General features: G+C 33.1%; 2 protein-coding genes across 2 annotated transcripts in view; one reads left to right on the top strand and one right to left on the bottom strand.

Moving 5' to 3' along the window:
* The window catches only part of LOC115887473 (arf-GAP with Rho-GAP domain, ANK repeat and PH domain-containing protein 1), a 275,480-nt gene that overhangs the window by 63,122 nt on the left and 197,820 nt on the right, over window positions 1-14,538 (bottom strand). The window lies entirely within an intron of this gene.
* The window catches only part of LOC115887507, a 40,301-nt gene that overhangs the window by 5,733 nt on the left and 20,030 nt on the right, over window positions 1-14,538 (top strand). Inside the window, exons 2-7 of the mRNA XM_030906972.1 lie at window positions 1,954-2,153; window positions 3,997-4,168; window positions 7,064-7,359; window positions 8,284-8,515; window positions 10,614-10,787; window positions 11,353-13,057. Coding sequence (XP_030762832.1) covers window positions 1,954-2,153; window positions 3,997-4,168; window positions 7,064-7,359; window positions 8,284-8,515; window positions 10,614-10,787; window positions 11,353-13,057 — 2,779 coding nt within the window. The remainder of the gene's footprint in view (window positions 1-1,953; window positions 2,154-3,996; window positions 4,169-7,063; window positions 7,360-8,283; window positions 8,516-10,613; window positions 10,788-11,352; window positions 13,058-14,538) is intronic.

Genomic DNA, 14,538 nt, shown 5'->3' with positions numbered 1-14,538 from the left:
ATTCAGAACAGGTACCAGGCCTTAAATGATGACGTGTCATTTTCGGAGAGGCTAGATGAAGCGTTAACCAAAAAAATGTCAAATCGAATGACAGTGCCACCAGTAATAAAAACTGAAAACTTGGAAGCCCAAATAAAAAATGGAATGGATACGTTCCAGAAGAGTGGACAACGTGGAACAAACTTACAACTAGCTTTTGATTTTTTAAGTACAATACCACCTACAAGTCTAGAATCGGAAAGGTGTTTTTCGTCAGCAGGCTTGATAGTTACAAAATTTCGTTCTGCTATGGGAGATGACACAATAGGCAATATTATATTTTTGCGCTATTTTTAAAAAAATATGGAATAATATTATCAGTCCAGTTTCTTTTTTGTTTTGTTTGAGATTTTTAATTTTTGTTTAATGTTGTTTAAGAAGAATATTTACTTATTTTTGTGTTCCAAAGACTTTGTTTTTGTTTTAACTAATTAACGTTAATTTTAATAAAATGTTCTTTGAAAGTAACATTGGTAACATTGTTACTGAAATCCCGGGATTGAATCCCGGGATCCCGAGATTCGGGGTTAAGAATCCCGAGATCCCGACAACATACAATTTTCCGGGATTGAATCAACTAGTCGGTATGCGTGGAAGTAAATCGCATAGGGATCGTATTAAGTCGGAGTGAGAGAAATTGTTGAAAGAGTTGCCACATTCCTTTCCCTATCAAGTAAAGTAAAATCACGATCGCAAACTCATTAGTTATGTTTCTGAGCATCTGAAATGGAATTATAAGGATATCGTTAGGGTATCCATTTTTTTATAACGAGAAAACGTCAGTAATCGCGATAATTTAAAATTCAACTTTTTAACACATAATACGCGATAACTCAAGAACCACTTTAGATATTGAAACTTTTTATTTTATTTTGAAGTTCAGGTCAATTACAAGGTGTTTAAATGAGGAAAATTCGATAGGCTTGTTTTTTCTATTCAAACGTTTTAAAAAACTCGTCCATTTAGTTTTAGTGCATAGCAATCTTCAGCAATCATGTAATTTTTTCATTTGTAAAGATTTTCACGTACTGTCTGCGAAGAAAATATAGCAGAAATATTAAGAAAATTTTTGAAAAAAACTACAATAAGTTATTTCTAATGGATTTCGAGATGTCGATTGTTGAATTCAGCGCAAGTTCGAATATCGCCACCACTGTCGAACACCAACTCAATTTGAAAAAAATGATTTATGATAATTTTTTCATCGCTCAATTCTATGAAAGCTACGGCCAATATTATATTACATTCGAACAATAATTTAATTTTTGAATTAGATAGTCACATGTCTTCTATTTATGCCACAGTGACTGTGGTAATCACTAAATTTAACATTTAGGCTATATATACATTTTTTGACAGGCAGTTTTTTTCGTCCAAAAATTTTAAATAATTTTTTTCTCATAAACGGTTAATGTTAGGTATAGAGCGTTTGATATAAAAATTCATCAAATTTTCAGAGAATATAAGTATGTAATAAAAAATTAGGGTACTCATTTAAAATAAGAAAGTTTCTGTCAACTTCCGGTATTTCCGGAAGTGCCGCCATATCGAAATATTTTTAATCGATAGATCTCGTTGTGAAACAATGATCCAAACCAAACCAAACCAAAAAATCTCCGGTCTAGATAGTATGGATCTCTAGAAACATCTAATGCGCGCTCAACCTAGGACACCCTGTATAGGTCGATAGATATCAATTGTTGTTTCAAAGGACACTCTGGCGCCATTTTTTAAATCGTACGGGACAAATTTACTAGAATTCATACCTAATGTTTTAGAAATGGTCCTTTGGTTTTGTTCCATATAAGTTGTAAACTAGATTTATGTAATTTATCTAAATCAATTTTATTGTGTACTGAAATTCGCTTTATTCTTTTTTATTAGTGTTACTACTAATTCTAATTCGTTTAATAGGTCCCAATATGACCCGGAAGTGATGCTAGAAGAATGTTCTGAGGATTTCGAATATATGGAGTGTGGTCCAAGCCCGCCAGCCGATCATGCGCCCAACATTTACGAAAGCCTAGAAGAATTCTCTACCAGCGAATTGACCGTCCAAATATGTTCAGATACGATCAAACACAATCTTATAGAACATATGAAATTATCCTCGGGTGAGTGTGTCTTATACATTGACGGACATACGAAACGAGTCACTATAATTTGTGCTACTTTTTGTGATATCTTTTGATCCGCTTAATGGATTTTTAAAAAAATCAATGACGAGTAGCCACACTAGTTAACTATGCGTTGGCTTAGTAAATTTTCATTTCATCAAGTAAAGCTTCATTCAGAACCTCGCAATCAGTGGAATAAATTAGTGGTGTGACAATGTTTAAAAAAACACAATTAAAATTAATAGAATATCCTAGCAACAGCCTGCGTTAGTCAGTTGTATCCATAGAGAAAGCCATTTAGCTTATAAAACAATCAACTTTTGATTTCTAACCACAATTTCTCTTGACGGAAGAAAATCAAAGGCCAAAATGAGATTTCTCGCAAATTTTGAAGTATAATTAGTGGTAAAGTTTCATAACTTTTTCTACTAATTGAAAATGTCAACCACTAATTTTGACGTTCTGAATGCTTACATTAAAATTAAAGGAATAACCTTCCACTCTAATTGAAGCCACTAATTTATTCCACTGAAAAATATCTCTCAACCCAAGTACTTGTTTCTAAATGGTGTAGTAACAATCAAAACAAGGAATTTGAAACCCTCTGGAAATATATTTCCAAGACTATTCTCCATAAATTATTTTATAATCGCAATTATTATAGTATTATTAATACCTCCAATTTATTCATTAATTTATGTTGGCCAAAAACATTGATATATGCGACCGAATATTTCGCCTAAACCCGGTAATACGATATCACTCTAACTTACGTCGCGTGGATACCGAAAGATGAGTTAGGCAGAGACAGAAGACTGTCGTGCGTCGTGCATCGACTCTAATGAGCCTCTGTATTAGAATAGGCGATGTGGAAATCGCCGAACCAAGGCGTTTGCAGTATACTCTAACGGTCAAAATTATTTTTTTTCAGCGGTAGTGAATATTTTAATATACAAGACCAAAAATATTAAATTAATATTGATTATTACAACACACTTCCGTGTATTAAAGGCATTTTTATGCATTGACCACATTAATAATAAATAATATAATCTAATAAACCGCTTAAATTCTGACAAAAGGTAGACGCCGCGCCGGCTACCTTGCCTACCCTGACGAGTTGCCACTCATACCTGTATGCATAAAATGTAATGTTGAAGAATAAGTGGTATAACTTCAAAACTGTTAAAGATAAAAAGACAAAAAAAAAAGAAATAGTAGAAAAAATAACCTTTGCCATCGTGAGTGTGTTATTGCTTAGATTTACCTGAAAACACAGTATTTATTTTTAAATTAGTTACTGTTAGTTCTAGTAGTGTTGGCAACACAACTCGGACTTTTTCATTTGAACACAATATAATTGGAATATATTAAAAAAATAAATATATGTATTAAATACGGGGTGTCCCAGAAATAAGTGCAAGTATTTTAACTGGGAATACAGTTCAACACCAGAAACAGGCCGTAGGTTTTTTCGCAAAAAAAAATTTAAAATTAGGAATTTTTTGAAAAAATTTTTGGATATGTTTTAGTTTTTAGTTATAAAACATAATTTCTTGATAATATGGCAACATAGGTAGTAGATTAAATTTACAAGAAAGAAAATCCAGAAAAGATCCAGTGGTTCTCAAAATTTTAGCAAAAAATATTTTTTTTGGAAATTTTCAAAGTAAAATAACTCCGTTATTTTGGACTGGTTTGAAAAACGATAAAAAGAAAATATGTTTCTTTTATCGAGACCTACCACCCCTTAAAATACTTGCACTTATTTCTAGGACACCCTCTATATTAAAATCATTTTTTATGGTAACGATGATACATCAACCTATATTTTTTTTAGGCAAACATCATTATCTAGACGATATAGAAAGTAAAAAAATTGTGGCTGAAAATCTAGAGACCAGTTTTAGGGGAGCGACAAATACGGAAATCAGTATCTGTTTTCTATGGGCTGCGTTTTTGAAAAGATGGGAATTGCTAGAGGGACTGTTGAAACTGGGTGCTCGATTAAAGTAAGTATTTCAACCTTGAATATATTTTTAAAACACAGTTTACATACTTGTCCGTTTTTAGATGCATTCTATTCAAATTGATGATTACTTTAATGCAATAAAAAACTTTGCTTACTAAAAATTTAATTTCCCACGATATCAAGGATCCTTTTTACTTTATTTTTCAGGGTATTTCCTAATAATGTAAAGCATTTTAGAAGAGGAGGGACGATTAGCAATTATTTATCATACTATAGCTTCATTATTCAGAACCATTAGTAGAATTTTATTATTTTTTAATTAGCAATTAGTAGAATAAATAATTAGTGGTTTCAATTAGCGTAGAATTTTGTTCCTCCAATTTGAATGTAAGCATTCAGAACGTCAAAATTAGTGGTAGACATTTTCAATTAGTGGAAAAAGTTAACAAACCTTTGACTTTTCCACTAATTATACTTCAAAATTTGCGAGGAATGTCATTTTGGCCTTTGATTATCACCCGGCAAGAAAAAATATAGTTAGAAACCAAACGTTTATTGTTTTATAAGCTAAATATTAGGTTTTCTCTGTAGATACAACTGACTAACGCAAGCTGTTGTTAGGATAGTCTATTAATTTTAATTGTGTTTTTTAAACTTTGTGAATGATCGCAAACTAAAAAGCATAAAGTGTAATTGAAACCTCTAATTTATTCCACTAATTGCGAGGTTCTGAATGAAGCTTATGTAATGAAAATCGGTTTATATCTAGTTCAAAGTCAGAGGCGCCATCTATTGTGGGGGTTGGGATTAAAGTACGCGCAATTGAGGCGTTGCGGATAGTAAGGGCGAACTCAACAAATGCTACTTTTGAGAAAATTGAGTTTAAAGAAATTTGCAGACGGGCGAATTCAACAAAAGGGCAGAGTAAAATAAAAATGAACTGACAAGCAAGCTTACTAAACGAATCAGTCACGCGCTGCCAATATCGGCTCCGCGCGAGATTGTTGAGTTCGCCCTTACTACCCGCTCGGCTATCGCTTATCTGAAACTTTCGTTTATTTCAAAGTGTTTGTTTGAAGGCCAATCAAGGGCGAAGTCAACAATTCGACCGTTCTATGAGGTGAATTGTAATGTAAAATGAAATTACGAAAAAAAATTTTTTTGACGCAATGTTGAGTTCGCCCTTACTAGCCGCAACGCCTCAATTGGGTAATTTCACTCTAAACTATCAGTTTAAATAAAACTTATCTTTTACCTTATATTAATAATTCTATATTCTATTATTTTTTTATTATGAGTTGTGTAAAAAATTAGATTAAAAAGTCAAATTTATACATACAAAAAAAAATAGAAGTCAAATATATAAACATCATTTATTATAATAAAACAAGATCAACGTAATGAGCCCAAAGTTTTGAAAATGAAATAAATAAATATAAATAGGTACTTAAATGATAGAAAAATAAAGACTTACATTATATTTTAGAGCTACGTATAAAAAATTGTCTACTTAAAATACAAGTAATAAAAATTGAACTGTAAAATCGTTTTGATAATATGATTGGCTTTATGATAACGACAATATTCTTGACAATGGCCGTTGGAAACTATGGAAACTATAAAAAAATGTAACGCCATCTGACAACTCCCTAATCTAAAAATTAATTGCACTCCCACCTAGCGAGCAGGACTGGAACTATTTAATTTGAAATTTCCGTGGACACGGTGGAACCGCTTTTGCTATTTCACTTTCGGGCCCCTGGTATAAACTATCATTTTTTAACAGTTGCGGTTTCTAAATAAGTGTACATGTTCAAGAGAACCCCCAAATTAAATGCCATTTTCTTAAGAAGAAATAATAATAAAAGATAATTTAAATTTAAAAGATAATTTTAATTTTATCATTCTTTCATTAGTTCTGTTTATTGCAAAATACGATTCGTCAGGTCATAGACTTGAAATTTATGCACATTATTACAGCAAAACTTCGCCGAATTTGTTATTTAGCGTTAGTGCCTGAAACCTGTCATATTACTTTCTAAAAAAACACAATCGCTAGATGCTGTATATGCGTAACATGTCAATTTCATATATTTTAATATTTCATCATATATATTCTACCGCGTCACGTGATCGCTCCGTTCTCTGCTCATCGAAATATTTGATCTAATTGGTTATAACAGATAATTACTTATTAGTGAGAATTAGTTCCATTATTTTGCATGTTTTTTGTCTGCAATCAATTATTTTTAAAACCTCTTTCACAAGATTCACTATGATATCATTCTAATTCGTCTCATTCAATTTCATTTTGTTTCGAAATGTTTTCACGACGTGTCGGTATCTATACCCGAAACAAAGGACTTTTTTTCATAAATATCAGTAAAATAAGTAAACCTAGACGTTTCTAAAATATCTGTTGTTACGATGATATTTTGTTTGTCATTATATCTCATTACATAAACACGCATTTATAATAAGTATAGACATTTAAGAACAAAGCTTTTCACTTAATCTGCAGGAAAATAATTACAATATTTTTAATATTTACTTTTATTATAATGAATTAGTATACATATAAAATTGTATATGTTATGCTTGTTTACGCGGCATTAATTGATTATTATTTTTCTGTAGCCACCACCAGGTTTGACCTTGATTCGCGAAATAGTACGAAGAATATAAACGCGTGTTATAAAAATTTTTGTCGAAACTGATCGAAACGTTTCCCGAGACAACTCCAATAACAATAAAAAACAAACAACCAATCGCGGCTTGTCTCGGTCACGAAATGTTTCGTTAAACATTTTGGGCATAGTATAGAGGATGTTTTACACTATATCAAATGTCAAAACTGTTTTTGTGACTTCTTCTATACCTCTGAAATCTACTGATCTACCTTCTATATTTATTTATTTATCTATTTCTGCTTTAGTTACAGCGAACCAAATCAGGGCCTCAGCGCTATACACCTAACATCCTTCAGCGGATGCATTCCTGGCACGCAGTTTTTAATATCTCAAGGAAGCGACGTGAACGCCATTTACAAATGCTTCAGTCCCCTACACTGCGCCGCTTTTGGCGACAGCCCCGAAACAGCAATGATATTGCTAAACAACGGGGCTCGAGTAGAAGCCCTGACCAACAGTCCCAATTACACTAACGAGAACGTGCTGCACTGTGCCGTACGTGCCAATGCAGTGGCGTGTGTGAGGCTCTTTACGGTAGAAGGTAAGTTTAATGGATTGTAATATAAGATGTTTAAATTTTGACATATCATACAGTGGCAGTTTCTCAGTAAGAAAAATTAAGTAAGGATTTGATAAGATGTCAGCAGTATTTGACTTGTAAAAAGCTTATGAAAAAATGCGGGATTTTTAACCATAATAAGAATAAAAAGCAAATATAAGTGAATAAGACGGATTTTGTTGCAGTAACGTAATTTGTAGTGAATTTTATATAGGAATAGGCGACTTTTACTGCAGTTTGGGATTATGTTTATGTAGATTTCAGTGTCCCACTATTAAATTATGTCATTAGGCCATTTTTTCTTAAATTGATAAGACGGGTTTTGCAACTTGACGCCTCACATGAAAACTACTTCGATACATTACATATTCTTATTATGATAGAAAAACAATCCTGTAAATAAAAATGTTAATTTTGATAGAAAAATGTAATGCATAGGGTTTTTATTTAATTAAAGAATTATCAATTTATAAAAAACGGAATATAATGGATAACACAATGTTTTAAAGTTATTATAAATTACGCAAACTTAAAACATTTTAACATGACCAAGGTACAAAAAATATAAAATACCTTATACGATTTTAATTACCTCCAAAGTACTTTTCAACCTGATTTAATGTGGTCAACAGTTAATAATTTTCTTCTGTATGAGGGGGTGTAAATAATTTGATGTCAATGTTTTATTTGAAGCCATATTTCTTCTGTTTTTTAAAGCTTCAACCTTCGATCTTTGAAAATACACTAAACTACACCATCTACGTCGATTAACTGCATGTAATGTAGTTTATGTAGTTTTTAAGAATAAGTAATTTTCCGAACACTGTAGCCAATGACCAAACCAAACCATATTATTTGGTGGTGTAAATATTTTTATTTAGATTTATTTTTTGTTTGCAATTATAGGAGCAAACGTAGGACATATTGAACATTGCGGTATGTCCCCAGTACATTTAGCAGCTGAATTGGGCCATTCCCAGTGCCTGAAAATTATGGTTGAGGCCAAAGGGATTAATGTGAATGCTAGAACAAAAGAGAAAGAACAGACTCCGCTACACCTGGCAGCAGAAGGAGGATATTACGAATGTATCGATATTTTGTTGGACAAAGGAGCCCAAGCAAATGTTAAAAATCACAGGTAGGTATTTTATCTACATTCCGAAATGTAACCTCTAATTACAGTTTCTTGTAACATTGATTTTTTACTTAATCATATTAATCGGGATTTATCAATATTTAGTACCGTGTGATCGAATAAAAACGGCGTCAGCGATGGCTATGAAATGAACATCGATGACATTTCCCATATAAATTTACATATAAAACGACAGCGATCTTCATTTCATAGCCATCGCTGACGCCATTTTTATTCGATCATACGGTACTAGCGTTGATTGAAAAAATAAGAAGATGCGTAACCTTCTGAAATTTAAAAAAAAGATATTTATTTTTAAAAAATTTCGAGAGCCACCGTATTTTTTCTGTATAAGCATTTTAGTGCTGTAACAATAGAGCAACATTTTTTTCTGTATAAGCCCTTTTAGTGCTGTAACAATAGAGCAAAACCGTAACCATGGTAATATCAAAGATTACGACATAACCCCCATAACCCGTACTTTGAATTAAAATATTAAGGAAGGAGTATAATGCTATCCATGTATTCATGCATCGTAGACGGAGAGGGTGCCCTAGGGTATTTTAGAATTTAGAATGAGTCGGAGGGGGGTTAATCACTTCGACCTTACAGATCCATTGTGTCCCCCTTTCTTGAATCATAACTCATCATACAGTCCCAGGGCTTTGACAAAAGCCAGTATCTGGGACGGTTTTATAGAGGGTAGTTCTCCATCTCCAATATCAGTCGTACCAAAATTCATGGCACGAATGGTTGTCGTCTCGGCGCACTCAGTGATGAGGTGTACTGGTGTTTCCCCATCTTCCCCACAGAATCTGCATTCGCCGTTTCTTCTTAGTTTCAATCTACTGAGGTGTTCATTGAGAAGACAGTGTCCTGTTAAAACCCCGTGACAATCCGAAGATTGTTCTTACTCAGACCCAGGAAGATCTGTGATTTTTCTTGATCATAAGACCTCAGAAACTTCTTCGAGTGTCTTAGACCATTGCAAGATTTCCATTCCAGGTTGCGGATGGAATCTTCCAAGTTCTTGAGTTCCGCCTTGAGTTGGTTACCACTTGGAAAGCAGAACGGTTCTGGTCCAGTTAGTGGAGTGTTCGCTCCTTTCCTAGCTAGATTATTTGCTTTTTCATTGCCTTCTATCCCTTGGTGAGCAGGCACCCTAGGGTATGGATCCTTGACAGTTCTGTTTGACGATTCATTTGACACATTTGAACTTGATTTGAAATTTTGTGGATTTGTCAATCTTTACTGAGCTTATTTTATGTTATTTATTATTTATTCTACTACAGATAGTTGTTTAAAGGTAGTAAATACAGAAGGAAATGTGACAGAACTTAAATTAACAGTGATACTATTGCGATTTATCGAAAAAGACTGTAAAATAGTTGGTTGTGTAGCGTGCGGTAGATCTCGGTCAAAAATCGAGGGAAATAATGGAATAACTTTTCGCTAGTAAGTGACTATATAATAATTACATACGTGTAGTAAGCCAATCATTTATGAAATTCACTTAAAATTAACTAATTATATATTTTTTCTTGCGTTTTTTACTTTTATTTACTACTTGTCAAAGATTAGATGTCAAAGAATTTAGATACGTCAGTTTGACTTACTGCTTCGGTAGCGTATCGGATGTTTGTGTTAATAAATAATAATAATTATTATAATATTAATTAACTTTTTTTAGAATTATATATTTTTTATAACAATTTTAATAACTACCAACATTTATTGGCAACGTAAAATAAAACAACAAATTATTGAGTCTATCCTACATCATATTTTTATACGTTTTGAATAAAATTAGACCGACGCTGATAAACCGGAATTCAAGTCGGCCATTATAGGACCCGTCGCGTTCGATCTAAGATTTTTGATATGCTCCTTCCTTAATCTTTTTATTCAAAGATACCGTAGAAAAATTTGCGGAGAACATGCAGTTGTAAAACATTTTCAGGAAAATTTAAAAGAAACTACAGGATTTTAAAAATATTTGCATTTATTTAAGGTTCACCCTGTATGACATTATAGAGTATTTTACAAGAAAAAATGTTTTTTGTTGCCCTTCTTTAATATAGTATACATATTTTTCTTCTAGATTACAGACACCCCTACATTTAGCTGCAAAAGCACAATCTTATGACAGTGTCGAATTATTGCTTAAGAAAGGTAAAGCCGATCCTAATGTAGCAGATTGTGATAAAAGAACTCCACTTCATGCAGCAGTAGGCAAGGCAGCTCGTTCTTACGATATCATAGAAATATTAGTAAGGCAAGTAACACATATTAATAATTTTTACAGATTTTAAAGCTTCATTCAGAACCTCCGAATTAGTGGAATAAATTAGTGGTTTCAATTACACTTTATACTTTTTAGTTTACGATCATTCACAATGTCTAAAAACAATTAAAATTAATAAAATATCCTAGCAACAGCTTGCGGTAGTCTGTTGTATCTATAGAGAAAGCATAATATTTAGCTTATAAAACAATAAAATTTTGATTTCTAAACAAAATTTTTCTGACGGGTGATAATCAAAGGCCAAAATGACACTCCTCGCAAATTTTGAGGCATAATTAGTGGAAAAGTCAAAAGATTTTTTAACGTTAACTTATTCCACTAATTGAAGATTACTGCCGCTAATTATGACGTTCTGAATGCTTACATTAAAATTAGGTGAACAAACTTCTACGGCTAATTGAAACTACTAATTTATTCCACTGATTTCGAGGTTCTGAAGGAAGTTTAAATGTGTAGTAATTAATATCTAGTTCTTATCACGTCTTTTTTAAATAAGGCAACACTCTATCTTTTATATCAAGTTATTTTATTTTAGCTTTGGTGCCGACGTAAACATGAGAGACCAATTCGGCTACACGCCTCTCCACATAGCGGCCTTAAACGAACTCTCTCAATGCGTCGAAGTCTTAATACACCGCGGAGCTGACGTCACCGCCAAATCCAAATACGGAATGACGGCGCTGGGCATCATAACCAGAAAAACGCCCGCCTCTTTGGCCATGATCAAATTCAAACTGGATCAAGCCATTACTCTCCACCATCACCCCGAATCGTCCAATAGGGAGGTGGAGTTGCGTTTGGATTTCCGCAGCATATTACAGCACTGTCACCCGAGAGAAATCAGCTTTTTGAATACCTTCGTCGACGAAGGTCAGAAGGAGATCCTCCTGCATCCATTATGTTCGGCTTTTCTGTACTTGAAATGGGAGAAAATAAGGAAATACTACATCGCCAGGATGTTGTTTTGTTTTATTTTCGTGTTAAGTTTGTCGTTGTACGTTTTGACGGCTTTGGCACATAACTGTTACAACCACGGGAAGAATATGAATGATACCCAACCTCAAAACGTAATCGAACTATGCGAAAAGAAGTCTATGATGGGGCATATGTTGAGGAATAATCCTTTCGTTATAGAGATGCAATGGTTCGCTTTGGTCGGTATAACCTGCTGTGAGATTCTGCGAAAAATATATGGTTTAACCGGATATCCTACAGTGAAGCAGTATCTGTCACATCCTGAGAACATTATTGAGTGGTCAGTCATAATTAGTGTGTTTGTTATCTCTTTCGTTTACACTGGTAGAACATACACGTGGCAGAATCACGTAGGGGCCTTTGCGGTGCTTTTTGGCTGGACCAACTTGATGCTGATGATCGGACAACTTCCTATCTTCGGACCTTACGTTGCCATGTACACCAGAGTACAAGGAGAATTTGCCAAACTCCTCCTGGCCTACTCCTGTCTCCTTATCGGGTTTACCATAAGTTTCTGCGTAATATTTCCGGATTCATCAACTTTTGCCAACCCATTTATCGGTTTAATCACTGTCTTAGTGATGATGACAGGAGAGTTGAGTCTGGATCTTCTCGTAGACGACGATCCAGAAGATCCTCCCTTTCTTTTGGAAATCAGTGCCCAAGTCACCTATATTTTATTCCTTCTTTTCGTAACAGTTATTCTTATGAATCTCCTTGTGGGTATCGCAGTTCACGATATACAAGGTCTTCAGAAAACTGCAGGTTTATCCAAACTTGTTCGACAGACAAAACTGATATCTTACATAGAGTTGGCATTATTCAACGGGTATTTACCACGTTACCTGTTAAATCTGCTTCACTGGACGGCGCTGGTCAGTCCAAAAGCTTACAGGGTGGTTTTAAATGTCAAACCTTTAAATCCAGGCGAAAAAAGATTGCCTAAGGATATTTTAGAAGCAGCATACGAGATAGCAAAGAAGAGGAAATATTTTGGGCATTCCCTATCCACTATTGGAAAGAAAACGTTGAACAATAACACTGATAATATTAGCGGGGTGTACGATTCGGGCGGCATGGGTATAGTTCACAACAAAATTGAAAGGAACTCCGAAAAAATGGAAGGTTTAGTCAAGGAAGTTAAGGATTTGAAAACTATGATGGAGACGTTAGAGTCAAATCAAAAAGTTATTCAGCAACTGTTGAATACAATTATACAAAGTCGGCATTTCAACAAGAACAATAATTCTAATTCTAAGGGTAGCTAAAAGATAAGATTTATAAGAATATTCTGTGATGGTTATCGATATTTTAATTTTATAGAGAAATTTTTAAGAAATATTTTTCATACTTTTATATATCTTGATTTGGATTATGATGGTAAACTGTTACTACTGACAATTTAATCCACTATTATGACATAAAATACGATCGAAAAAAAAACGTTAGAGTTGGCATAGAAGATTGCTATCATTTTTGAAGTTGACGTTGTTTTTTTTATCACACGGTATACAAGTCACAGTATGTCGTGTAGAAATTAAATTTTATTTAAACTCTATAATATATATCACATTCTACATATTATGCATATCAAGTTCTTGACAGTGACAGAACATCTTGTGTGTTATTTGAGGGCCTTAATTAAGACCTATACTAATTAATTAAGCCCTTACGAGATAGCAAATGGGGGGCCTTAATTAAGACCTATAATAAGGTCATTATAAGTAATAATGACCTATATTTTTACTTCCAAGCTAATTCTGGTGCTGCTGATTTTGTCCATCATACGGTAATTTTAAGTTGCCGAAATGGATAAAAATAAAATTTACAAAAACAAAAAGTTCCTAAGATGAACAGCGTGGCACTATTATCTGTCTATTTTATCTAGATATTTATACCATCCTGGACACTGCATCTGCGTGGTCTGTATTTTAATGCACGCGACAGAAATATATAAATGACCGGTTGTCAGACAGAGAGACAAAATAAAAAGCGGTATACAGTATTGCCAGTTTGTGTACATGTGTAGGAAAATGTGAGTAGAAAAAAATAAACTATTGTAAAAACTTTCATGTATACTAATGAAATGAAGATAAGATATCTAACTAAATATAATCTATTACAGCTATAGTAACTAATTATTGTGAAAATTTGTCGTAAATGCCTACTTGTGCGGTTTGAAATTTTGATGCAAAATCCGGCAATACCGCATAGAAGAAATGTATCAACCCAACTTTTATCACTTTTTAATACATTTGATTTTTTATTAAGCTGTCTACATCACTGTCTTACACGTTAAAATCCAGACTACGCAGTTTCGATGACCAGATCGGTATACATATAAATTAATATGTTATCTGAAGAGTTATAAAATGTATATGAATACATCAAATTTTGTTGCCAATCCAGTCATAAGCGCAAAATAAAAGGCTTCTGTGACATCGTTATCATTTGACTATAAGGTGTTAATTTGTGAGGGTATTTAAAAAAATATATAATTTATTACAGACAATTTTTTAATTTTGTATTAGTTTTCTAATAATAATAATAATCAATATTTATTAACATTTTAAGAGTTAATTTAATTAGATATACAGGGTAGCTGATATGTATGGGAACATACAGCAAAAAGTTAAATTTAAAAGTTATAGGATTTTTAAATGTCTAGTAGCTAGTAGTTAATTTAAGTATACAGGGTAGGTCATAAAGTTGTGGGACATCAATTTTTTTTAAAAGCAACCCCCTG

This window comes from Sitophilus oryzae, unplaced genomic scaffold, assembly GCF_002938485.1.
Source record: "Sitophilus oryzae breed Bouriz unplaced genomic scaffold, Soryzae_2.0 scaffold_576_pilon_pilon, whole genome shotgun sequence".
In the NCBI taxonomy this organism is placed as follows: Eukaryota; Metazoa; Arthropoda; class Insecta; order Coleoptera; family Curculionidae; genus Sitophilus; species Sitophilus oryzae.
This window is presented reverse-complemented; position numbering and strand designations above follow the sequence as displayed.